General features: G+C 42.2%; 2 protein-coding genes across 2 annotated transcripts in view; one reads left to right on the forward strand and one right to left on the reverse strand.

Moving 5' to 3' along the window:
• Window positions 1-4,021: 4,021 nt before the first annotated feature.
• Window positions 4,022-11,540, reverse strand: LOC132242594 (small ribosomal subunit protein eS4, X isoform-like). Its single transcript, XM_059711391.1, has 2 exons — window positions 11,363-11,540; window positions 4,022-5,435 (listed from the first exon to the last, which is right to left on the reverse strand). The coding sequence occupies exons 1-2, from the start codon at window positions 11,523-11,525 to the stop codon at window positions 4,603-4,605; spliced, it is 996 nt and encodes a 331-aa protein (XP_059567374.1). The 5' UTR covers window positions 11,526-11,540; the 3' UTR covers window positions 4,022-4,602.
• A 36-nt stretch (window positions 11,541-11,576) lies between these two features.
• XRCC2 (X-ray repair cross complementing 2) overlaps window positions 11,577-27,827 on the forward strand; it is a 39,766-nt gene continuing 23,515 nt past the window's right edge. The window contains exon 1 of the mRNA XM_059711392.1: window positions 11,577-11,705. Coding sequence (XP_059567375.1) covers window positions 11,667-11,705 — 39 coding nt within the window. The 5' untranslated portion in view covers window positions 11,577-11,666. The remainder of the gene's footprint in view (window positions 11,706-27,827) is intronic.

Genomic DNA, 27,827 nt, shown 5'->3' on the forward strand with positions numbered 1-27,827 from the left:
TTTTTAAATATGTTTTTATTGATTTTTAGAGAGAGAGGGATAGAGAGATAGAAACATCAATGAGAGAGAAACATCATTGATCAACTGCCTTCTGCACACCTCCTACTGGAGATAGAGCCTGCAACCCAGCCATGTGCCCTGACTAGTAATCGAACCAGTAACCTCTTGGTTCATGGGTCAGCGATCAACCACTGAGCCACATCTGCTGGGCTATTAAGTATACTAATAAAAGAATAATATGCTAATTAGACCAGGAGACCTTCAGGAGACCTTCCGCTTGGCCGGCCTGCAAACCACCCCCAAACGGCCTTCAGCCCCTTGCCCAGGCCGGCCTCGCCCCTCAAAGGAACCCCCACCCTGATCCGGGACCCCCTTCAAGGCAGACTAGCCGGCTCCCACCCATGCACCAGGCCTCTATTCTATACTAATAAAAGGGTAATATGCTACTTAGACCAGGAGACCTTTTGGGAGACCTTCCTGACATCCTTCCGGACAAAGTCATGGTGGCAGGGCAGAGGCGGAGGCGGTTAGGGATGATCAGGCCAGAAGGTGAGGGCAGTTGGGGGCAATCGGGCTGGCAAGGTGGGGCAGTTGAGGGCAAGAAGGCTGGCAGGCAGAATGGCTAGGGGCAATCAGGCAGGCAGGCAGGTGAGCAGATAGGAGCCAGTGATCCCAAATTGCAAAAGGGATGTCTGACTGCTGGTTTAGGCCCGATCCCTGCAGTCAGACATCCCCTGAGGGTTCCAGATTGGAGAGGCTACAGCAGGGGTGGGCAAACTTTTTGACTCAAGGGCCACAATGGGTTCTTAAACTGTACCCGAGGGCCAGAACAAAAGCATGGAGTGTTTGTGTGAACTAATATAAATTCAGAGTAAACAACATTACATAAAAGGGTACGGCCTTTTTTTTTTTTAGTTTTATTCATTTCACGGCTGGGCTACAGGCTAGGCTGAGGGACACCGCCCCCACCTCCCTGCACGAATTTCGTGCACCGGGCCACTAGTATATATATATATATTTTTTGTTTGTGTTTTATTGATTTCAGAGAGGGAGAGGGAGAGAAACATCAATGATGAAAACCATCAATCTACTGTCTTCTGGCCAGGAATCAAACTGGGACTTCCTGGTTCATAGGTTGATGCTTAATCACTGAGCCACACTGGCCGGGCCAGTTTATCTTTTTTAAAAATTGTATTTATTGATTATAGAGAGAGGAAGGGGGAGAGAGAAACATCACGTTGTTGTTCCACTCATGGATTCATTCATTGGTTGTTTCTAGTAAGTGCCCTGATTGGGGATCAAACTTGCAACTTTGGGGTATTGGGACAACACTCTAACCAACTGAGCTAACTGGCCAGGGCCTAATCCATTTATTTTTTCATTTCACTAAGTAAATTTGATTGTATCTATAAACATGCTACACAATATAATGTATTTAAACATTTTTTCCACTTCAGGAGACATACTCTACAAATTTTTTAAAAAGTTATCTTGATTTTTAAAGTTTACATTTCCAGCTGCAAAAAAAAAGAAATCAGACGAGTATCTGATTTAATTTATGCAAGTGAAATTCAGATAACTGACCTGGTTGGTGTGTTCAGTGGTAGAGTATCAGACCTCACACCGAAGGGTCGCTGGTTAGACTTCTGGTCAAGGACACATACCTTGGTTGAGGGTTTGTTGCCCGGCCCTGGTCGAGGCACACACAGGAGGCAGCAATTGATGTCTCTCTTACACCCATGTTTCTCTCCCTCTCTCCCCTTTCTCCCCAACCCCCCCGCCCCCATTCCTCCCTTCTACTCTCTTTAAAAATCAATGGAAAAAATATCCTTGGATGAATATTAACAAGAACAAATTCAGATAACCAAGATAGTAGTCTTTAGAAACTAACAGTCTATAGCCCAATGCTGTAATAGCACCATGTATGCCAGATAATGGCATAAGGCTCTAATAGCAAGAACAACCAAACAAACCTTTCACCAAAAGTCATTAGCTTGTTTTCTTTAACTGAAAGCAAGCTTATTACTCTTAATATTTTTATTTGGCAAGAAACATGTATAGCCCTGGCCAGTTTTGCTCAGTGGATAGAGCATTGGCCTGCAGACTGAAGGGTCCCAGGTTTGATTCTGGTCAAGGGCACATGCTCAGGTTGCGGGCTTGATCCCCCGGTTTGGGGGTGGGGGGGGGATGCAGAAGGCAGCTGATCAATGATTCTCATCATTGATGTTTCTATTTCTCTCTCCCTCTCCCTTCCTCTCTGAAATCAGTAAAAACATATTTTTTTAAAAAGAAACATATAATTCTACAATGAGAAATAAAGCTCAAAACATTTTGGCCAGAAATTAATTGTGTGAAGGATGGGTGATGGGGAAGACAGAAGGCTGGGGCAAGTTGGGGAAGACAGTTGTGGAATTCTTGCAGAACCATCATTTCACGGAAGAGTTGCCCTGGACAGTGTGGCTCACTCGGTGCACCAAAAGGCTGCCAGTTGATTCCAGGCTGGGGCACATGCCCAGGTTGCTTGCTCAATCCTCAGTGGGTGTGGGGGGTGCAGTTTCGCTCTCACATCTGTTTCTCTCTTTCCCTCTCCCTTCCTTTCTAAAACAAATAAAAAATAAAAGAGTCCAACTCATTTTGTGATGTTCTAGAAGCCAAAACAAGGACTTAACCATTTAAAATCCACAGAAATTCCAGTTCAAATGCAGGTACTATTATCTGTCATAGGGAGTGCTCAGAATGGCATTTAACATAGAATTATGTTATCATTTGTATTTTAAATACACAAACACACACACACGTTTGGTGCTGGTTGAAGGAAGACTGCTACACATATATGAATACGTGTACAAAACCCTCTTAAAATACGTAGAGCCTTAACAATGGTTACCACAGGAAGAGAGACAGGGATAGGATGGGGAATTACCCTGCTCACTTTTGTTCTGCCTGTTTTCACATAATAAAATGAAAGGGAGAGGGGTGCCCTAGCAATTTTCCTGACACCGATGGTGCTTAAGCAGACTGTCAGGCAGCGCATGAGTGCTTTAAAAGGAATTCCTGCTTTGGGGAAGGACCTGATCATGGTACCACTCAGGTCCCTTTTAACTTAGAGCTGTGAAGGTAGAGACAGAAGAGCCAGGGAAAGGGGGGGGGGGGGGGGGGGGGAGTCTTTATCCATTCCATTTCCTTCACATTCCCAGAGAGAAGAGGCAGCGGTGGTTATCAGAGGCAGAGAAGCCTGAAACCCTAATTTGACTTGATGTTTTCCTATGCTTTTCTTTTTAAATATATTTTATTGATTTTTTACAGAGAGGAAGGGAGAGGGATAGAGAGTTAGAAAAATCGATGAGAAACATCAATCAGCTGCCTCCTGCACACCTCCTACCAGGGATGTGCACGCAACCAAGGTACATGCCCTTAACTGGAATCAAACCTGAAACCTTTCAGTTTGCAGGTCGACGCTCTATCCACCGAGCCAAACCGGTTAGGGCAACTGACAACTTTTTGATATACATTTCGGGTTGGTGTCTACAGACATTTAAAAACAGGTTAGTACTGAGCATAAGCTATTCAGCTATCCCCAGAAATTCTGCGTTCATCTATTATTTATATCTTACAAATGCTAAGATAAAAAAATGAAGAAAAGTTAGATATTTCAGCTTGACTGGAGGCTTGTGGACTACCAGGAACAAAATAATTTTGAGTCTAAAGTGGGGGGAAATGAGCTTCCTAATTCAGTTATATTTTATTTAAACAAGGCAAAAAATATTCCTTTGCCCTTCAGTAGTTAAAAAAAATATATAAATTATGAGAACTTATCATTTATATAGAATATTTTAGTCTTTTAATGTTATTGGAATTTTTAAAAAGTAGTGTATATATTGAGGTATTTGTCACACTTTACCCCTCATTTTAGTTTTAATATAAAAGGCGATACATTAAATTACCAGTTTAAATAGCATCTTTTTATCCATGAACATCCTCGTACACATACATTTTTTAATAGGCTTTATTTTTAAAGTAATTTTACATTTACAGAAAAATTAAGATAGTACAGAGCTGTCATGTACCTGGCATCAGTTTCACCAATTACTAACATCCTACAGTGGTATGGTGTATTTGTTACATCTCATAAACCAATACTAATACATTACCATTAACTAAAATCTGTATTTGCATTTTAATTACAATTACATAAAGTCAAAACAAAACTACTTAATTTGCTAGAAACCTACAAATTCAAATATATGCTGAAAATACATCAGAGTAATTGCCCATGCAGCTATGAGATAGGAAGTAAGAAATGTGACTAAAAGGGAATAAACAAATAAATGAAATAAGAGCTTTTCAGGAGCAGATAGCTGGTTACAAACTGAAAAGTACAATGAACTAACTCGGGCATCTAAAAAAAGGAAGAGGTTGAAGTGAGAAGACTTTAGGATAAAGGACTGTCATACTGATTTAGCTGTTAAGCCCCACAGGAAAAGGGAATGAAATTTAGGTTAGGAATTATTAGCATCTTAGTGGGAGTGTCCATCCCCCCCCCCCCCATGCTGCATTATCTTTTATTAAGGACAAAGACTCTTCTAATCATGTCACGGCAGCTCATTTCACCAACTGTTTGGCCGCCAGTCTCTTATCTCTCTCTTCAGCAATGGTGAGGCGGATACCCTTTCCACGGGGAAGGGAAATCCATGGTTTGTTGCCTTTGCCGATAACAAAAATATTGGAGAGCCGGGTGGCAAAGCTATTGCCAGTGGTATCTTTGACATGAACTACGTCAAAAGAACCAGGGTGTTTCTCTCTGTTGGTGATCACACCAATTCTTCCCAGGTTGGCACCTCCGGTGATCATACACAGGTTACCTGTGTCAAATTTGATGAAATCGGTAATTTTGCCAGATTCCAAATCAATCTGAATGGTGTCGTTCACCTTGATGAGAGGATCAGGGTAGCGGATGGTACGAGCATCATGGGTCACCAGATGAGGGATTCCCTTTGTGCCCACAAAGATCTTCCGCACTTTGCACAGCTTGTACTTGGCCTCCTCAGGTGTTATACGATGAACAGCAAAGCGACCCTTGGTGTCATAGACCAGACGGAAATTCTCTCCAGTCTTTTCAATGCTGATGACATCCATAAAGCCAGCAGGGTAGGTTATATCGGTTCGGACCTTGCCATCGATCTTAATGAACCGCTGCATGCAGATCTTCTTTACTTCATCTCCTGTTAGGGCATACTTAAGTCTGTTTCTTAGGAAAATGATGAGAGGGAGACATTCTCTCAGCTTGTGGGGACCGGTAGATGGACGAGGAGCAAACACACCGGTCAGTTTATCCAGCATCCAATGCTTTGGAGCTGCTACACGCTTCAGGTGCTTCTTGGGACCACGAGCCATGGCTGCGCTAGGCACGGAAAGAGGACTCTTCTTGCTTAAAAGTAAAAAAAAAAAAAAAAATCACAAGGGGTCAAATATATGGTAACAGAAGGAGACTAGACTTTGGGGGGTGAGCACACAACAGAACATACAGATGATAGATTATAAAATTGTACACCTAAATATATAAGTTATTAACCAATGTTAACCCAATACAGCCTACTACTAGGAATATATCCCAAGAAACCAGAAACACCAATCAGAAAGGATATATACACCCCTATGTTCATAGCAGCACAATTCACCATAGCTAAGATTTGGAAACAGCCTAAGTGCCCATCAGCAGATGAGTGGATTAGAAAACTGTGGTACATCTACACGATGGAATACTATGCTGCGGTAAAAAAGAAGGAACTCTTGCCATTTGCAACAGCATGGATGGAACTGGAGAGCATTATGCTAAGTGAAATAAGCCAGTCAGAGAAAGATAAATACCACATGTCACTCATTTGTGGATTATAGAGAACAACATAGACTGATGAAAAGGGACAGATCCAAATCAAAGACTGAGAAACAGCAATCAGGCTATCAATCCCCAGAAGGAAAGTAGGGGAGGGAGAGGGTAAGGGGTTAGAGATCAACCGAAGAACTTGTGTACACGCATATAAGCCAAACCAATGGGCATGGACAACAGGGGGATGGGAGCATGAGTGTGTGTGTGGGTGGGGGGGAGGTTGGGGGTTAATGGGGGAGGATGAGGACACATTTGTAATACCTTAACTAATAAAAAAAATTGTACACCTAAAATGTATATAATGTTATTAACCAATGTTAACCCAATACATTTAATTTTTTTTAACTTTTTTAAAAAATATATTTTATTGATTTTTTGCAGAGAGGAAGGGAGCGAGATAGAGAGTTAGAAACATCGATGAGGGAGAAACATCGATCAGCTGCCTCCTGCACACTCCCTACTGAGGATGTGCCCGCAGCCGAGGTACATGTCCTTGACCGGAATCGAACCTGGGACCCTTGAGTCCGCAGGCCGATGCTCTATCTGGTTAGGGCCCAATGCATTTAATTTTTAAAAAAGAGTTAAGAATCACAGAATCTAGAGTTGTAAAAGGCCTTAGATCTTTGCATCTTCTGGAAGCAACTCATGTGTTAGAAAGACTGAAGAATTTACAGTCAGATAGACCTGGGTACTTACTAGCTAGAGGACTGCATAATCACTAAACCTCTCAGGTCCTCAAAGTACTCCCTATAAGAGGAGGGTAAATACCTTGCAGGGAAGAGTTGGAAATCATACACATAGAACAATAACCATAGTGTCTGGAATATAACTGACTCTCAAGCAGAAGCTATTATATACTCCAATTTCCCCACTTCACAGAGGAAGAAACGGAGGCTACTATCTCATGGAAGTTAGAGGCACACCCAGGAACATATTTAAAACCCATTTAAATGGATTTCATGTGCATATACCTAAGAGTGGAATTGGAGGCATGATTTAGGATTAATTCCTAGAAGTAGGATTGATGTATCAAAAAGTTAATAAATGTAAAGTTTTGTTAGAGATTGCCAAATTCCCCTCCAAAATGACTGAACATGTTTGCATTTCTACCAGCAATTTATGAGTGCCTCATACATTTTTTTAAAAGAGAAGTGATGTCTCTAGAGCCGTGGTCAGCAAACTTAGGCTCGTGAGCCACATGCAGCTCTTTGGCCCCTTGAGTGTGGCTCCTCCACAAAATACCACATGTGGGCGCGCACGTACAGTGTGATTGAAACTTCGTGGCCCATGCGCAGAAGTTGGTATTTTGTGGAAGAGCCACACTCAAGGGGCCAAAGAGCCGCAGTTTGCTGACCACTGCTCTAGAGCAGGGCTCCTCAAACATTTTAAACAGGGGGCCAGTTCACTGTCCCTCAGACCGTTGGAGGGCTGGAATATAGTTTAAAAAAAAAACTATGAACAAATTCCTATGCACACTGCACATACTACTCTTATTTTGTTGTTCTCACTGTCATTTCCTGTTATCCACTCCTTTCCACAAAGACTATAACCTTTGAAAAAACATACATCAACCCCTGTGCCTAAGGTTGAGAATGTGGCTCAGGCTTCAGCCAACCAGCCCAGTTATTCCCGGATTGTTTAATGTTTCAAGTATGGACACATAGTCCCATGAGGGGAACAATAAAAAAGAAGAAGCTGTCTAGAGAAAAAAGAAACGAGGTACCTGTGTAATTGATCCTCTCAATTAAACTAACCTTTAAGCTGTCGTACCTCTGAACTTCCAGCTGTCTGACCCAATAAATTCCATTTATTAGTTAAATCAGTAAGAGCTGGATGTTTTGTGACTTGCAAACAAAAATACTCTATATAATGAGCAACGTTAGTATTACCCACAAGACATATTTCTTAAGCTCATGCTATTCCCTAGGCTTTTAAAAGAATAGATGGGTGAAAAATAGTTATCTCTATATAAAGCTTTTTCATGACAGAAAAGTTTGTTCTGCTAGTAATAGCCGATGCTACTAGTTTAAATTCTTGCCTTTTAGAATCCCAGGACATTATTGTTACCAGCTTTAAATTCCTAGTTCAAATCATAAAATTTAGATCCAAACCATTATCAAGAAATTTTAACAAGGCATAAAAAGTTTTTAGGTCAGAATAAGAGGCACATACATCTATTTTGCCACAATTAAAAAAAAAAAAGTCTTCTTGTCTGTCTCAATTACAGCAACATCCAGAACAGCAGTATTTCCTTGCACTGGTTACTGGAGTCCCTGCAACCACAGGGCAATGGGAAAAGAGTAAGGGAACGCTTGCAGGTGAAGTGGGTGGCATTACCCCAGGGGAAACTTCAGCTCAGGAAACCCAAATCTTTTATAATGGGCAGTAGAGGCATGACTTTGCTTTGTTTACTATACAAACAACTGACACCTTGTGTTATTAACAAAAACAAACAAACAAAGACTTCACTTTTCTAAGACAGGAAATCCAGGAAGGACCCTACCCAGTTCTAAAAGGATTTTAGCTTAAGCCATCACCATCGTCAATACCATCAGAATTGGATTAACATTTATGGACTTGCTTGGGGAGCAAATAATACAATTTGGCACATTTTATATATATATATTTTAGATTCAGAATTCTGCTTCTATGTGTGGGAGTGGGTGGGGAGAAGGAAGAGTAGGTGAGTGTTGATGGTGGGACTGTGCCAGCTTGTCCACTCTGCCTTCCATCACAACCCACCGACCTTTCCCCTCTTTCCAAGGGCTTTTCCTTCCTAACCATATTCTCCTTGGAAGGAATTGCAATAAACAGTTTTTTACCCATCTCATATTCTCAGAATATTTTAGTATGTAGAGAAGTTTTAGCACCCTTTATGGTTAGCCACCCTGGATAACTACCTGATGGGCTCATCTCTTAATCTGGCCCTAATCACTGCCATTATAGTAAACAGGAGATATATACTGAGTAGATATTGAATCTTTGGCACTTTTAAATGATGATCTAAGAAATAAAGGAAATTAGAAAGGGTATCCATATTTTGTGCTAGGTGTTGTGCTAGCTGTCTTAGTACATTTTTTCATTTAGCCATTATAGCACTTTGTTAACTAAGGTCCAGGGTGATAAAGTAACATGTACCATGGTGATAAGTAACAGAACCAGGTTGAAAATTCTAGCTGCATTTGACATCAAAATCCAAGGTGAGTTCAGAAAATTCATCTTGGATTTCAAGACTGTAACTCAGGGAAAACAGCTCTGTGCAATGAGAAAAAGAGTGCTAATATATGCTAAGTATTAAATGTGATTACAGACAATGAGTGCTGCAGGAAAATATCCTTAATTAAAATAATTACTGCCATACTCTATAGCAGTTCTCAACCTGTGGGTCTCGACCCCTTTGGCGGTCAAACGACCCTTTCACAGGGGTTGCCTAAGACCATCCTGCATATTAGATATTTACATTACGATTCATAACAGTAGCAACATTAGTTATGAAGTAGCAATGAAAATAATTTTATGGTTGGGTCACAACATGAGGAACTGTATTTAAAGGGCAACAAAGTTGAGAACCACTGCTCTATAGTTTTATGAAACCCACTGTTCCATGTACTAGAATGGATCAAGAATCATTTTTAAGGAAAAATTTTAGCAGAGCCTATAGATGGGTAACATTCCTACAGATTACTTGGCTTTAACTTAAGTCTTGGAATTCTACTATCTTGTTTTCTTCTTTGGAGAAAAAAAACATAAGCCCTCAGATTAAAACCTCCTCAGCCTTTCTGAGCTACCTACCCCCAAACAGCTGCATCTGCACCCATTCCTTTTCTTTTTTTAAAATATCTTTTTATTGATTTCAGAGAGGAAGGGAGAGGAAGAGAGAGAGAAACATCAATGATGAGAGAGAATCATTGGCTGCCTCCTGCACGCCCCCATGGGGGATCGAGTCCGCAATCTGGGCATGTGCCCTTGACTGGAATCGAACCCAGGACCCTTCAGTTCACAGGCCGATGCTCTGCCCACTGAGCCATTCCAGCCAGGGCTTCTTTTTCTTTTTTAAAAAAATATTTTTTGTTGATTTCAGAGAGGAAGGAAGAGGGAAACATCAATGATGAGAATCGTTGATTGGCTGCCTCCTGCATGCCCCCTACTGGGGATCGGGCCTGCAACCGAAGTACCTGCCCTTGACCAGAATCGAACCCGGGACACTTCAGTCTGCAGGCCGATGTTCTATCCACTGAGCCAAACTGGCTGAGGCCAGATGGTGTTTTTAACCCTTAAGTTTCTATGCCTACCAGCATTTAAACATGCCCCAGGCTTTGCCTTCTTAAAAGACTCTTCCTTCATTCTATATACAGAGGTGGGCAAAAGTAGGTTTGCAGTTGTTCTAAAGGGAAGAAGACATGCAGGTTAACAGCTTCATTAATAAATAATAGCACAAGAATAAATTGTTTCGTGTACTCACAACTATAAACTTTTTTTGCTAACCCTGTATTTTTCTAGATGTTACCTCCTTCCTTCATAACCAACTGGTTTTATTTTGAGGAATCGTCCGTATTCATTTCACATTAATGTGTTGACTCACTACAATCTGGTCAACAGAGTAATGTGGGCCAAAGTCGCACCCCATTTCCTCCTTCACAAAACGGGGTAACAAGTACCTGCCTCATAAGGTGTGGGGCGCAACGGGTTATTATTATATATAAAGTAGTTAGGCCCTTGCCTGGCAGATACCATGCACTGTGTTAACGATTAGTACCATTACAAACATTTCTTTTTTAAAATCCTCACCCGAGGATATTTTCCCATTGATTTTTAGAGCAAGTGGAAGGGAGAGGGAAAGAGAAATACTGATGTGAGAGAAATACACGGAAGGTTGCCTCCGGCGCATGCCGGGGCCGGGGAGGAGCCTGCAGCCGAGGTACACGCCCTAGACCGGAAGCCAACCCGGACCTTTCAGTCCGCGGACCGCAGGCCGCGCCATGAGGCAAGCCGGCTAGGGGCCTAAACATTATTTTTTAATTACACGCCGACAAATGTAAGAATAAGACAACCGATACAGCCGTTGTAAAGTAAAAACACACTCCGGTAAATCAAATGGTTGTAAACTCCGTCAGGCACGGCTCTTACTCTGTTGTATTCCCAGAACGTGGCGCAAGGCCTCACGTGCCCGAAATACTCCATATCCGCCTATGTGTCTATCTACTTAATGTCTATCTTAATGAATAAACACTTGGTAACCAATAGTACTAAAATTCTATCTCCAAAAGAAATGGATCAATATGCAGGCCCACTATATTTTTAAAGTTCTTTTAAATTTAGCGTCCTTTTTTCTCAGAATTCACTACGAATCACATACGCAGACAGCTGGAGGCTTTTAACCCAAGAATAGACCGAAAATGCCTGTTTACTCGGTAAATGGTTTGTTAGTAGTAAAAAATAATAAAAAGTACACGCTGTTAATTTTACCTAGTAAAGACGAAATGAAGTTTAAGAAAGTAGTCACCAGCCGCGCCTCGGTCTCCGTCGCAATGGTCTCTCGCGCAATGGTGTCTGACGCTCTGACCCCACGCTCTCTTGCGTACGTACAGCTCCGCCTCCTGCGCATGCCCACTTCTGCGCACGCCCGCCTTCTGCGCATGCCCACTTCCTCCCGGCCGAGGGCGGGCGCAGCGCGCACGTTCGCGTCCGGGTCAACAGGTCAACGCGCCTGACTGGCGCCGCCGTAAATGGCGCTGGTGGCGGGAAAGTTGAGTCCCTGGTTCGCCGAGCATTCGGGGCGATGTGTAGTGACTTCCACAGGGCGGAGTCTGGGACGGAGGTGAGAGTCGTTTGGGTGGGAGCGAGAGGAAAAGTGGACAGGGAGGACTGGCGGATGAGGGAGGCCGGAAGCCGGGAAGGTGGGGAGTGCGGCTCGGGGCCGGGGACGCACTGGGCCTAGAGTCCCGCCACCTGTGTATCCCATCCCACCTTTGCACCCCACCTGTGCACCCGCCCACCTGAGCACCCCACCTGTGCACCCGCCTGCCTGTGCACCTGGAGCCAGGCCCCGTGACGCGGAGTCTCCCCAGACGGGCGGTCTGAAGCGCAGGCTCGGAGCCGGAGGAAGTCACTCCCGTAGATACGAGACATGCGTGCACAGATGGGGGTGAAACTGGAGCTCTCTGCTCTCTGGGATTATGGCTCAAATCTGCCACAGTTTAAGGAGGCGGTCACTGGGCGAGAGGAACTCCGAGAAGGGAGGGGCCGCCCGTGGGAGCCGCTTCTCTGGAACAGGCGGTGTTTGAATCGTCTGACGCCCTCGCCACCGCAGGTTACATTTCCAGCCTGAGTAACTCCAGAGCCACAAGCGATTTGATGCCCTGCAAGATTTGTTTAGGAATTGAACCAAGTGTCAGACATTTACCCTATGTCACCCACTGGTTAAGGAATAGGAGTCAGGAACAGAAGAAACAACTTGTGCCATTGAAGAGCTAGGAGAGAGGTTGACAAACATTACAGTGTGTGTAGGTCATGCTGTCCGGTGGAGGGGAGACTAGCTGGGAGGAGCAGATGCCTGAGCGGCTCCTGGGAGGACCGTTTGGAGTCGGCTCGGCGTTCACAGCGGAGAGTGGCCAGCGCATGGCTCGCTCAGGGGACCCGCAGGCGGCGTGTGGAGCAAAGCCCGTGACTGAGAACAGGTGGGAGGCGAGCCCTGGGGAAGGGGAGAGGTGCCCCAGGAAGGGTCTTTTATGTGGGCGAGGGAAGGAAGTGCTAGGGACCTAGAATGCCAGGTTCTCCCTCTCAGTGTCACAGAAGTGAGCAGGGAACTCAGTACAGACCAAGCAGCGTTTATTGGAAAGAGCTTGTGCAGCCTGGCCAGGGTGATTCAGTGTTAGAGCTGTCAGCTGGCACACTGCACGGTCTCGGGTTCGATTTCCGGCCCTGGTTGGGGCGCCTTCTCTCTCCTCCCTCCCTTTCTCCTCCTACTTTCCTTCCACACTCTATTAAGACATCAGTGGAAAACATCGTCAGGTGAGGATTAACAAAAGAAAAGAAAAAAGACCTTGTGCACAAGGGAGACAACCAGAAGAGGGAAGCCGAGCTCCCCAAGGGGTCCTTGTGGGTGCCTTGTAGAGGGGCCTTGGCAGGTGCGTAGGGCTTGGGGAAGAGGATGCAGGTCTTCCTCCTCCTACCATCCTCATCAGGCCATGGTTGATCCCGGGGTGGTCATAGGGCCTGTACAATAATGCTTGCACACATATTCCGGTTACCATTAAATGGACAAAACAACTCTAGCAGAACATGTTTCTGGAAAGGATGTCATCATCATACATTCTTTCCTTTAAGAATGTGGTTAAGTTCCTTTAACTACGGACTTTTACTGAAAGCCCAAAGCCATCGTCAGGCCTCCAAGATGGAGTTCTTCTGGTCAGGATGGAGTCCATTACGATCCTGTACTGTTTCAGAAGACCAGTTAGCAAAGAGTAACATTTAGGCTTTGCAGGTCAAGCGGTTTCTGTCACAACTTTTATTTTCGATTTGGCCTGCTGGCCCTGGGTTGCCAGCCCTTGCTCCTTAAGAGCAGAGCCACTGGTTGATATAAGAACCACTACAGTCACAGCCTTACTTGTTTAAATGATCGTTTGACACCAGGTTAAACTGAGATGACTTGCAGTCAGAACAAGCCTTGCTAATCCAGAAAACGGGAGCCCAGCGCAGTCAAGTCACTGAACAAAGAATTTAGCCTCATATCCTGTGCCTGCCTTGCCTGTCTGCAGATCCTGAGCCAGACTGCCTTGCTCATGTTACTTGGAGTGGCGTGGAGCGGGGAAGAATAGGCAGCGGGCAGTGGGTGCTCCTCTCTTCTCTCCCCTTTTGTTAAAACCAGTAAGCAAGCCTCTTTTCCGTGAGGTGCTTGCTGTTTGGGTGGTGTTTTCTTTCTGTGCACATTAGTCTATTTTAGGGATTCTACTTGGAGGCAAAGTCAGAAATTATCCCAAGGAACTGAAATAAGCTACTTTAAAATTTTAATCCACTAGAATTACCACCTTAATAAATGGTTAACCTTTCCCAAATCTTGTGAATCGTAGGGAAAAGACATTTCATACAGGCTCTTCCAGAAAAACAAAGTTGCAAAGACTGTTTTCATAGATCCTAGGGATGCAATTTATGGTAGGCCAAATAGAGAGTAGAAAACCTTATAAAATAAGCCCTTGAAATAAGGAAGACAAGCATTTGAATATGATTTACAGTAGAATAATCCATTTTTACCTTGCTTTTGTGCCATAGCAATGGAATTTTTGCATTTATATCCTTCTGAGAGTATAGAAAAGATTCACAGCCCTGTCTGATGTGGCTCAGTGGACAGAGCGTTGGCCCACAGACCAAAAGGTCACAGGTTTGATTCCAGGTCAAGGGCATATACCTAGGTTGCAGGTTCATTCCTCGGCCCCAGTCAGGGTACATGTGGGAGGCAACCAGTTATTGTGTCTTCCTCACATCAGTGTTTCTCTTTTTCCCCCTTCCTTCCTCCCTCCCTCCCACTCTCTAAAAAAATTAATGGAAAAAATATCCTCGGGTGAGGATGAACAAACAAAAAAGAAAGGAAAAGATTCACAGTGATTTTGGTATTATCCAACCAATGGCTTCATTTACACACAGTTGTTAAATAGTGTTGTATTTTACATTGTCAAATATGGTAACATGCCTTGAGTTTTAAAATAATTGATAATAGCCCTGGCTGGGTAGGTCACTTGGTTGGAGCGGTGTTTGTTCCGTACACCGAAAAATTGCTGGTAATCTCTGTCGTGGTGTCTATGGGAGGCAACTGATCAATGTTACTCTCAAAAATCAAGCCCAGTCACAGTTCGATTCCTTGTCAGGGCACATGTCCAGGTTGCGGGCTTGATCCCCAGTGTGGGGCATGCAGGAGGCAGCTGATCAATGATTCTTTCATCATTGATATTTCTATCTCTCCCTCTCTGAAATCAATAAAAAAATATTTTTAAAAAATCAATATACATGTCATCGGATGAGGATTAAAAAAATAACTGATGATAAAAAGTTGAAGGTGTTCAGTTTTGGTTGCCACACACAAAATTTTGTCTGCTTTTTTCTTTAATTAACTTTGTTATAATTGTTCTATTATGTTTATTATTATTTAAAAACATTTTTATTGATTTCAGAGAGGAAGGGAGAGGAGAGATAGAAACATCAATGATGAGAGAACCATTTATCAGCTTCCTCCTGCACACCTCACACTGGAGATCAAGCCCACAACCTGGGCATGTGCCCTGACCGGGAATTGAACCATGACCTCCAGGTTCATAGGTCGATGCTTAACCACTGAGCAACACCAGCCGGGCTATATTTATTATTAAAGTAGTACGTGTCTATCACAGAAAATTCCAGTTCTGAAGGGTAAAGTAGGAAACTTACCCACTCCAAGTATCATCTCCCAAAGTGAATTTGTACATCCAGAAATTTTCTAGTGTCCTTATTTTGGAGGCTGAGTGAGATAATGCTTGACTAGAGAAGTTCAGAGACCTGGATTCTCATCTTGGCTCTGCCAGTGGACAAGCTTCGTGATTTTGGATAAGTTATTTTACCCGGGCTGCTACCTTCGTACGCTGAGGGTAGTGGGCAATGATTTCTCAGATCCCTTTTAGTTCTGCCTCTAGGAGGTGGGTTTTACTATTTGTATCCTTTCACCAGGCATAGTTTTCTCTGCATAGTAAACACTTGATAAATATTTGTTAATAATAATGACTGGTTGTTGCTATTTTTTTCTTAGGAAAGGTACAGGGAGGCCTTTCCCCCAGAAGCAAATATTAAAAAGACAAGTATTTAGTATTTATTAAGTAATAATATTTTGGTTTTGTGCGATAGACTTTTAGAACATCTATCCCCTTCTCTCTTTGCTTCCCTTCTTATCTAGAATAGAGTCGGCGCTCCAACGTTACCATGACTCCATTATAAACCCCATCACCTTCCTTGTGTCTGTCCACCCTAACTTACTTTCCTAACCAAGGTTAAACCCAGCTGTCTACTTTCACTGTGTTTCTACTACCTCGGCTGAATATTGCTAGAGAAAATCACAACTGGGCCAACTGATTTCATTTTAAAGTTATAACCATCAACCTCAAATGGATACACAGTCCAACCATATTTCTGTAGTAATTAGTTCACTTTCTCATTTCAAAATGTCAACAAATACAACCTATTTCTGAATTCCAGACACATGTTTTATTTTCTTGATATATCCACATGGATGTCTAATAGGCGTCCCAAACTTATCATGCTCATGATTGAATCCTGGATCCAGGGAAAACAGAGAGTATTAAAGAAGAGTATTGTATGTATCAATGCTCAATTTATCATTGTGATAATTAATAATGTACTTGTGCAGGAGACAATAATTTTTCTAAGGAGATAAAGTATATTAAAGTATCTGAGGGCGAGTGGTTCAGCATTCCTGTTCTTTCTGCCCTCAGAAATTCACATGGCTCACTTCCTCACTCCTCCAGGCTTCTGCTCCCCTGTCAGCTGAGAAGCCTTTCCTGAGTGTCTAGGACAGTGGTCGGCAAACTGCGGCTCTTGAGCCACATGCGGCTCTTTGGCCCCTTGAGTGTGGCTCTTCCTAAGCCTTAGGAGGACCCTAATTAAGTTAACAACAATGTACCTACCTATATAGTTTAAGTTTAAAACATTTAGCTCTCAAAAGAAATTTCAATCGTTGTACTGTTGATATTTGGCTCTGTTTGCCGACCACTGCATAAGCAGTCCTTCCTGCTGCTGCTGTTTATTCCTTTCCCGTGCTTATTCTTAGCACTTACCGCACCTGATGTTTTATACTGTTTATGTGTCTCCTCCCCATCTCCCGACCTGCCATTTAGGGACATGAGAGCAGACAGACTGTTGTCTGGGTTTTCTCCTTTGGTCCCAGTGTCCAGAGCAATAGTTTGCATATAGGTGCTCAATAATTGTTTAGTTGCTGGATTTCATGCCTTCCTCCTTTTCCCTCTGCCCTCTCTCTACCTCACCTCATGTGTCATTGAGAAAACAAGAAATTTGACAAGCACACCGTTATTTTTTCCTATTGTTTCCATTTCAATCAGAGAACACACTCTGTATGATTTCAGTTATTTTACATGTGTTGAGACTTGTTTTCTGGCCAAGGATGTGATCTGTCCTGATGAATGTTCCATGGGCACTTGAAACAAATGGACATTCTGCTATTGTTGGGTGAAATGTTCTAGTGTGTATATGAATTAGATCCTCTTGGTTATGCAGTTTAAAGCTTTTAAATCCTTGATGCTTTTCTGTCTAGTAAATCTGAGAGGTGGGTGTTGAATTCTACAATTGTAGATTTGCCTGTTTCTCCTTTCAGCTGGATTAGTTTTGCCTTACCTGTTTCAAGGCTCTGTTTGATATATACACATTTGGGATGCTATTTCTTGCTGGTGGATTGATTCTTTTATTATTATGTAATGTCGCTTTTTATCTCGGGTAATTTTCTTTGCTCAGAAGTCTACTTTCTTGGATATTAATAGAGCAACTTTTTCTTTTCTTTTCTTTTTTTTTTAAATATATTTTATTGATTTTTCACAGAGAAGACGGGAGAGGGATAGAGATGGGAGAGATCCATCAGCTGCCTCCTGCACGCCCCCCACTGGGGATGTGCCCGCAACCAAGGTACATGCCCTTGACCGGAACCGAACCCGGGACCCCCCAGTCCGCAGGCCGACGCAATAGAGCAACTTTTTCATCAAGACTGTATTGATAATAATAAACGTTAACATTATTATATATAGCAATATATAATATATGTCAAAATAATGCTCATTTTCTCTGAATTCCCTCCTGTAAAATAGAATAAGTATTTTTGCTCCTAAAAAAGGGCAACTTCTCTCCCTGTGATATGGTTTCCATCCATCCTATTTACCCTCCTCAAGGACATCACTCCTGCAGATATTTCTACTCCTGGTTCGTTTCCCTCTGTTTCCTGCATCTTCAATCTTCTTTTCCACCAACCATTTCCATCAGTATTCTAAAATAAAAAAAATAAAAAAAACACCTGCCATGCATAAATGAAAATGCTATACAAGAAATATGAATTTAGAAGACATTGGGGGTCAGGGGGAGCCTGTTTCTTGAAGAGACACACTGACTTCTGGTCTGGTCCACCTTTTATTTACTTGAATACACATTTGCCCTTTAGCAATGCATACAAGCATATCAAAGGTAAAGTTTGATAAACAGTAAAAGGATTATCAGGTTAGAGAATTGCCTTGAGCCACTATTATCTCAACACAATCGGCGCTTAGTGTCAGCCCTGCTAATGCCCAAATTTCATCGAGTTCCTTGATGTACTCTAGTGACAGTATCTGCATGCAGTGGCTTCCCGCACTCCTCCAGCTCCATTCCTGTACGCTTCAGCACATCAAAGTGTCTGTGCTTTCTGCCTGCACTTCCTTTTCTCCCATTCACTCTTTAGCCACTGTAATCTACCTCTGTCTTCACAGTCCCCTAAAAGTGCTCTTGTCAAGACCTTTCTGTTTCCAAATACAGTGCTTGGCTTGTTGCCATGTCCTCCTCACACCAGACCTCTCACAGTTGATGGATAGCACCTTAAAACGTTTTCGTCCCAGGGACATCTAAGGATCTGCCTCTGTCAAATTTAGGGCTGAAGAAACAGCAGAATGTGTGTTGGTGCAGGCAAGCTGTCAGGAGAGAGGAGCAGGCTGATCAATGCGCATCTAGTTCCTGCTCCTAAAGCTACCCTTTAGGAAAATCTCTCCTCTCCTGGGAAGAGAGAATGAGAGGATGGAATGCACCTAAGTGTTTCTCCAGCAGAGCTCCTCCTCGTACTAAGGGAACAATAAGCCTTCACCAGCAATATACTCTTGCAATTTGGATTCTGTGCTTCACTGTCTCTTTCTAGGATCTTGCATATAGTGATTTTTCTGTCTAGATGAAATTTTAAAGCACAGTCTGCTATAACTTAATGAAATTTTAAGTATGCATTTAGTGGAATTTCTAATCTGTGGAATGTCATAAGTTTAAAATTTAGTCCTTAAAATTTCTGCTAGACATTAATGCTGCCTAAGTAGTCAGGTATATGTAGTAATTTTTGCTTGATTATTTATATATTTGTCTATTTTCCTTTTCCTCTTATAGCATGATTGCTTTAAAATATTATAAAAGCAGCAGCCTTTTAGGGAATATATTTTTTTCAGGGAATATATTTAGAAACAGTGGAATTTAACCATATAGTATATGAGTAGCGGTTGTCTTTTATATGTAATTTAGACAAAAGCATTATTGAAGAGCCAGGCCTAGTACTATGCCCCCAAAAATCATTTAATTTTCAAAGTGTCAGAGGAGCCTAATTTCACATGTGAAAAAGAATTCGTCCTCTAATTTATTTATTTTTTAAATGTATTGATTTGAGAGCGAGAAACATCAAATATTTTTGTTGTTCTACTTATTTATGCACTCATTGTTTGATTCTTGTGTGTGCCCTGACCAGGATCAAACCTGCAACCTTAGCATACTGGGGTGACGCTCTAACCAGCTGAGCTACTGGGCCAGGGCTAGTCCTCTAATTTAAAGGGTTACCATGATAAGGATCAGATTTGCATTGGTCACATGCATGTTAACATAGCTGCTGCTTTCCCTTTCTTTCTACGCATTCTAGCTCCTCTCTTACTTTCCCTCTGTTAAATAGTTCACATTTTTGCCTGACATAGATCCTCCTTATATCATTAGTAAAACTATTCAGAATTGTATTCCATTTGGTGTGTTTTTGTGTGTATGTTTTTTATATATTTTTATTGATTTCAGAGAGGAAGGGAGAGGGAGAGAGAGAAACATCAATGATGAGAGAGAATCATTGATCAGCTGCCTCCTGCACACCCCATTCTGGGAATCAAGCCTGCAACCTGGGCATGGGCCTGACAAAAAATTGAACCTTGACCTTCTGGTTCATAGGTCAATGCTCAACCTCTGAGCCACGCAGGCCAGGCAGAATTGCATTAAATTTGTAGGTAGAAGTCCAGTCCTATTGTAGGGTGGACAGGGTTGGGAATATGTGGTTAGAGTGTCTGCTTCTGTAGGGAACTCTTATACTTGCTGAAGCCCTGTTGCTGGTATCCATCTTGCAAACAGTCTGAATCACAAAAGATCAGGGAAAATGAGCCTTTATGCAAATAAGTCTTAGATACACATGTTTGCCATCATGTCACTTACTTCTGGTTAATTCGATCTTTAAGCACTCCTTCCTGCTTTAGTGTAAGCATTTCCATACTAAGTATGTTTAGAAACATCTATATCAGGGGTCCTCAAACTTTTTAAACAGGGGGCCAGTTCACTGGCCCTCAGACCGTTGGAGGCCGGACTATAGTTTTAAAAAAAACTATGAACAAATTCCTATGCACACTGCACATGTCTTATTTTGAAGTAAAAAAACAAAACGGAAACAAATACAATATTTGTATTTGCATGTGGCCCGCGGGCTGTAGTTTGAGGACCCCTGATCTATATGATATGTTCTGCTTAGCAAGCATTGAAGGTATATGATTGCCTCAAAAATGGACTTTGTTAGTGAGTATGAAGAACTTTGATGATAGCTGTAAGAATACTCCTGAACTTTTGTTTAGTGGAAATTTGCACAAAGTATCCAAATATATGAAAATCTAAATAGTTCCCCCACTTCTACCTACCTGTTTACTTTTGATTTACCAGGCAGCTGAGTTTCTGCATTTTGGAATTGGTGACGAGCCAAGGTACAACCCTTCCTTTTTAAGCTTTTACATCTAGATCAGGAAGACAGGCTAGTAATGTGCTCTTAAGTGTAGTAATGGCTTCATGGAGGGAGGTAGCCTTGAAGAATGTGTAGGATTTTTGTTTGTTCATTAGTCTAGGCCTTAGGAAATTTAATTTCGAGACCAGGGAAAGGACATTCCAGGAAGAAAGAAGGAAAGCATTGTGTTATTACTGCTCATTCTGTATGTACCTGAAAGAACTATGTGTTCAAATCTCTCATTCAGAATTAAAGGTATCTCTCACACAAGCTAGAATTGACCATCCCTTTTTGATGCCTACACACACCCCCATGTGCGTATCTGTTCTAGCACCTACCATACTTTATTGTACTTTTTTAACGTTTTGACTCTCCCCATTAAATTCTTTTTTTTTAAGTTTATTTGTTTTTTTTTTTAAATATATATATATATTTTATTGATGTTTTACATAGAGGAAGGGAGAGAGATAGAGAGTTAGAAACATCGACCAGTTGCCTCCTGCACACTTCCTACTGGAGATGTGCCTGCAACCAAGGTACATGCCCTTGACCGGAATCGAACCCGGGACCTTTCAGTCCGCAGGCTGACACTCTATCCACTGAGCCAAACCGGTTACGGCCCCATTAAATTCTTTGAGGACAGGAACTCTGTCTGCTACCTCTCTGTGTCCCAGCACCTCAGTTCCTAGAACACATTTGCCTTCCTGAAACGTGTCCCAGTGAATTTCTGTGTAACTGAGTATGGTCCCTTTGCAGATGGCATGCTTGCTCAAGTGTTGCTGCTTCAGTTGAAAACATTTGAGTCTGCTAGGTGTTAGAGCAGTGATGGCAAACCTATGACACGCGTGTCAGAGGTGACACGCGAACTCTTTTTTTGGTTGATTTTTCTTTGTTAAATGGCATTTAAATATATAAAATAAATATCAAAAATATAAGTCTTTGTTTTACTATGATTGCAAATATCAAAAAATTTCTATATGTGACACGGCACCAGAGTTAAGTTAGGGTTTTTCAAAATGCTGACACGCCGAGCTCAAAAGGTTCGCCATCACTGAGTTAGAGGGAGTACTAAGGGAGATGGTTGAGAGGCCGAATAATGGCCTTGATAGGACCTCAGGTTCATTTCAGCTTCAGTTAGTAGGTCCAAGACTATTTTGTCTCTGTCCTCAGATTTGGTCAGACTTGATAATAATTGATTGACTCTGAGGCTATGTAGTACAGAAGGAGAACTCCAGGCTTTTAGAGCCAAGAGATCTCAGTTAAATCCTGGCTGCATTGTCTGCTAGTTTTCTCATCTGAAAAACAGAATGATAATAAATAGAGTGAATGTGACAATTAAAAGAGAGAATGTGTATAAATTATGTACTGCTGATTTGACAGTAAGCACAAATAGTAGCCATTGTTAGATAATTATTATGATAATAAAACCTAGGACAGTGATTCTCAACCTTCTGGCCCTTTAAATACAGTTCCTCATGTTGTGACCCAACCATAAAATTATTTTCGTTGCTACTTCATAACTGTAATGTTGCTACTGTTATGAATCATAATGTAAATATCTGATATGCAGGATGGTCTTAGGTGACCCCTGTGAAAGGGTCGTTTGACCGCCAAAGGGGTCGCGACCCATAGGTTGAGAACCGCTGACCTAGGAGTTACTGATTTACAAACCTAATGCCAAACCTATTACTTCACAATATTTATAAAACCGACAAATAGATGAAGATGATTGTGTCCACAATAATTTGACCTCATAAAGGTTGCTTAGAGCAGCAGTTGCCAACCAGTGGTCCGTGGACCGCTGGTGGTCTGTGAGGTCCAAAAGGTTGGCAACCGCTGGCTTAGAGAATCAAGAGGAATAGTTGAATGTATTAATGCTACCATCACTAAGCTCTGATCGCCTGGTGTGTTCATCTTCCCAAAAGGATTAACTGTCATGTCAGGCAGAACTTATTTGGGTTCCCTTTACCTTGATGCTTAACAAACTCCAGATTGACTAATGGCTTCTTTTTACTGATTCCTCAAGTCTGGACAACATCATTAATTTTAATTTCTATAACATTCAGGTTTATTTCAGATTTTTAGGGTATTTTTCTGCTTATATAAGGTGTCCCCAAAACATGTATATACACTTTAACAGCTGATAGCTCAATTGATGTTTTCTTTTTTTTTTAGCCAGGCTAAGCTTTGAACAAAGGAAATTCTTCCTAAAATGCTACTGGAAGTTTGAAAATGCAGTTGAAGTACAAACACTGCCTTTATAATTACTCAAAATGTGTATACATTTTTGAGAGGACACCCTGTCCCAAAAAATGTATACACACTTTAATAGCTAATAACTCACTTAATTTTTTTTTTTTAAATATAGTTCACTGAGTCCTTACAGAGAAGAAGGGAGAGAGATAGAGAGCCAGAAACATCAGTGAGAGAGAAACATCAATCAGCTGCCCCCTGCACATCTCCCACTGGGGATGTGCCTGCAACTCAGGCACATGCCCCTGACCGGAATCGAACCCGGGACCCCTCAGCCCGCAAGCCGACACTCTATCCACTGAGCCAAACCGGTTTTGGCCTCACTTAATTTTTTACTCCTTTACATGTTTAGCAGATTTGAAATAAAGGGTGAAGCCAGACTAAGCTTTGAACAAAGAAAATTCATCCACTAGACTTTTTAATGGAGATACATAAAAGATAACATTTACGGTACAAAACCGGCAACAGTTGACGAATTGAGAGGGTACAAGTACTGAACTGTGTTTGTGATTCCATTGCTTTGTGTTATCAGCAGTGCCTGGACCAGAATGGTCATCAGTTTGAAAACAGGCATTGACAAAAATCTTATTCATTTGTGTGGATTCTTTAAAATTTTGAAAATGAACTGTATGTTCAGAAACACGGACTTTATAGTCATTCAAGGCGTGTAAACTTTTGGGGGGATACACTATATTTGGAAGACATCTTGCTAATATTATCCCTTATTTGTAGGGGTAAATCTGTTTCCAAGTTCTGGGAATTACTTTCACTCCCTCTGTACTCTCTGCTTTTGGCATTATAAAACATTTTTTTGAATATTTTCAAAGGATGGGAAGTTCCCATCCTTTGAAAATAAATTTGGCCTTAGCCAGTTTGGCTCAGTGGATAGAGTGTCAGCCTGCTGACTAAATGGTCTCGGGTTCGATTCTGGCCAAGGGCACACACCCAGCTTGCCAGCTCGATCCTCAGTAGGGGGCGTGCAGGAGGTAGCCCATCAATGATCCTCAACATTGATGTTTCTATTTCTCCCTCTCCCTTCCTCTCTGAAATGAATAAAAATATATTTAAAAAATAAAAAATAAATTTGATTTTTAGATAACAGTGGAAAGTCATATGCAAATTGGCTAAATCAGATATTTTGGTAAGAGGGGTAATTAACACCATCTTTGTCCAAAAAAGTCATGTCAATAAAATAATACTTTCTTAAATATTATCTTACTCAGAACTCTCGGATGGTAGAGTTCTAAAATATTTTGAGCAGTTACAGTAATAGTAAACAATTGGAGGGACTTCCCAAGTTAATCATTCTGATGAGGATATTAGTCATTTGTATACATGCCTTTAAAAACATATTATAGTTGGTTCTCATTTCTTCTGTATCATCGATTACTATATGTTGTGTGGTTAAAGTATATTGAAAGTGTCTGGCTTCTCACAGGTATACAGTTGGAAAAAGAAAGAGTATTTTAAGATCTTTTCAGCTCATTATGGATATTCTTCTTTGATACTATATCAAAACTCAACAAATAGTAGTTTTCCTAAAAAATTCATTGCAATGTAGAACATAAAATTATATCAGTGAATTTTTCAGACATTAAAACCCATTGATTTGTCTTGCACTTGGAGTGAATCTTTTACCCAGGAATGTTTGTTTTTATTTTTTTGTGTGTGTGTGTGTTTTTTTATTTTTAAAAAAATTTTTTTTTAATATATATTTTATTGATTTTTTACAGAGAAGAAGGGAGAGGGACAGAGAGTCAGAAACATTGATGAGAGAGGTCGATCAGCTGCCTCCTGCACGCCCCCCCACTGGGGATGTGCCCGCAACCAAGGCACATGCCCCTGACCGTAATCGAATCTGGGACCCTTCAGTCCGCAGGCCGATGCTCTATCCCAGGGGTGGGCAAACTTTTTGACTCGAGGGCCACAATGGGTTCTTAAACTGGACCGGAGGGCCGGAACAAAAGCATGGATGGAGTGTTTGTGTGAACTAATATAAATTCAAAGTACACATCATTACATAAAAGGGTACGGTCTTTTTTTTTTTTTTTTTTTTTTTTTTTTTAGTTTTATTCATTTCAAACAGGCCGAATCCGGCCCGCGGGCCATAGTTTGCCCACGGCTGCTCTATCCACTGAGCCAAACCGGTTCGGCTGTTGTTTTTAAAATATATTTTTATTGATTTCATAGAGGAAAGGAGGGAAAAAAAGATACACATCAATGATGAGAAAGAATCATTGATCGGCTGCTTCCTGCATGCCCCCTACTAAAAATGAAGCCCGCAACCTGGGTATGTGTCCTTGACTGGAATCGAACCCTGGACCCTTCAGTCCACAGGCCAAGGCTCTATCCACAGAGCCAAACTGGCTAGAGCAGTGGCCGGCAAACTGCGACTCGTGAGCCACATGCGACTCTTTGGCCCCTTGAGTGTGGCTCTTCCACAAAATACCACGTGTGGGCGCGCACGTACAGTGTGATTGAAACTTCGTGGCCCATGCGCAGAAGTTGGTATTTTGTGGAAGAGCCACACTCAAGGGGCCAAAGAGCCGCATGTGGCTTGCGAGCTGCAGTTTGCCGACCCCGGGGCTAGGGCATACCCAGGAATGTTTTAACATCATGCATTGGTCATTTGGAAATACTGAGTTATGCAGATCTTCCAGGTGTTAACACATTTCGTTAAGTAATTACCCTGAAAAGTCACATTCATTAAACTCACCAGTGAGTTCACCAAAAAGGATCTTAAGTATTGGGAAGCTGTCAAGCTCACAGTGGTGGATGAAAATTTTCCAAAGTTCAAGTAATAAAATAGTATTCCAGGGAAAAATTCTCTAACTCAAATAATCATACAATTGCTTTTCCGAGAGGAAACCATTATATTTGTGTTTGGAGCAGAAGTACTTTATCTGTGACATTGGGGAAGTCCCCAAAACTGCCTTCACTTTGGACACCAACTGCAAAATTCAGGGCCCCAAGATTATGTTACTCATAACACTAATTGCAAGTTCAGGGGTCCCCAAGACCACCTTCATGTTTAAGAATTCATTAGACAGACTCGCAGAATTGCCTGCTCCCTGTTCGTGGCTATGGTTTACTCCAGTGCGAGGGATCAGATTGAAATCAGCCAAGGGAAGAGATGTAATTGATAAAGTCCAGAAGAATTCCAAATGGAGACCTGCTTGTCTTCTCCCAGTGGAGTCATAGGCAGTGCTAACTTCTCCCAGCAGCAGTATGTGACAGTATGCCAGCCAGGGAAGACCACCTGAACTTCGGTGTCCAGAGTCATAATGAGGCTCTGTCCTGTGGACATAGTCAGCTGCCCAAACAGCTGACCTCTGTCTCCAGCTCCTCAGACACCAGAGCTGATAGCAGAATTTGAGCTGACCCAAAGCCCCCAGCACATTGTTCTACCATCTGGTGTGGCTCAAGGGCCCCAGGTACACAAAAACACTTTATCTGACGGGATATTCTAAGAGGCTTAGAGATGATTTCCAGGAGCCTAGGGCAAAGGCCAAACCTCTCTTTGGTCTAGGACAGCCGTGGGCAAACTACGGCCCGAGGGCCAGCCCGTTTGAAGTGAATAAAACTAAAAAAAAAAAAAAAAAAAAAAGACTGTACCCTTTTATGTAATGATGTTTACTTTGAATTTATATTAGTTCACACAAACACTCCATCCATGCTTTTGTTCTGGCCCTCCGGTCCAGTTTAAGAACCCATTGTGGCCGTCGAGTCAAAAAGTTTGCCCACCCCTGGTCTAGGACTAGGTTAAATGCTTTACTACTACTATGTTCCTTGTCATCACAAAGAATATTTTTATTTTATTTATTTTAAAATATATTTTTATTGATTTCAGAGAGGAAGGGAGAGAGAGAACTATCAATGATGAGAGAATCATTGATCGGCTGCCTCCTGCACGTCCCACACTAGGGATTGAGCTGCAACCTGGGCATGAGCCCTGACCAGGAATCAAGCCGCAACCTCCTGGTTCATAGGTTGACACTCAACCACTGAGCCATGCTGGCTGGGTTTTATTGATTTTTTTAGAGGAAGGGAGAGGGGGGAAAGAGAGAGCAACATTATTAATCTGCTTCCCTCATGACCCCTTCCGGAAATTTAACCAGCCATCTTTAGGTGCACTGGACGATGCCAACCAACTGAGCCACACTGGCCAGGGCTATTGCTTGATTTTGAGAGAGAGAAACATGGACCGGTTGATCCACTCATTTATGCATCCATTGGCTGGCTCTTGTATGTGTCCTGACTGGGGATTGAACCTGCAACCTTGATATATCGGGGCCCAACTGAGCTACCCGGCCAAGGCAGAACTCTTTTTTTTTTAAATATATTTTATTGATTTTTTTACAGAGAGGAAGGGAGAGGGATAGAGAGTTAGAAACATCGATGAGAGAGAAGCATCAATCAGCTGCCTCCTGCACACCCCCTACTGGGGATGTGCCTGCAACCAAGGTACATGCCCTTGACTGGAATCGAACCCGGGACCCTTGAGTCCGCAGGCTAACGCTCTATCCAGTGAGCTAAACCGGCCAGGGCAAGGCAGCACTCTTAACACATTGAATCCTCAACAGCTTTGTGAGGGAGATATACTGTTCGTTACCCTCACTTATGATGAGAAACCTCAGGCCCAGGGAAGTGACATAGCAAGTCTGCTTCTGGAGTCCTATCTACTCTGCATTGTCCAGATTGCTTCTCATTGTGTAGCTGAGACCCCTTGCTCTATGTACAAGCCAAGGAGCAGGCTCCTGAGCATGGCATCTGAGACCTTCTGGGATCTGACCTCTGCTCTTTGGAACTTCATTATCTCCTGTCTGTTTTGTGCTACAAGCTGTAGCAATTCAAATGTGCTTATGGTTGACCTACACACAGTGCTGTTTATAAGCTCTGCGCTTT

Source organism: Myotis daubentonii, chromosome 10 (assembly GCF_963259705.1).
Source record: "Myotis daubentonii chromosome 10, mMyoDau2.1, whole genome shotgun sequence".
NCBI lineage: Eukaryota > Metazoa > Chordata > Mammalia > Chiroptera > Vespertilionidae > Myotis > Myotis daubentonii.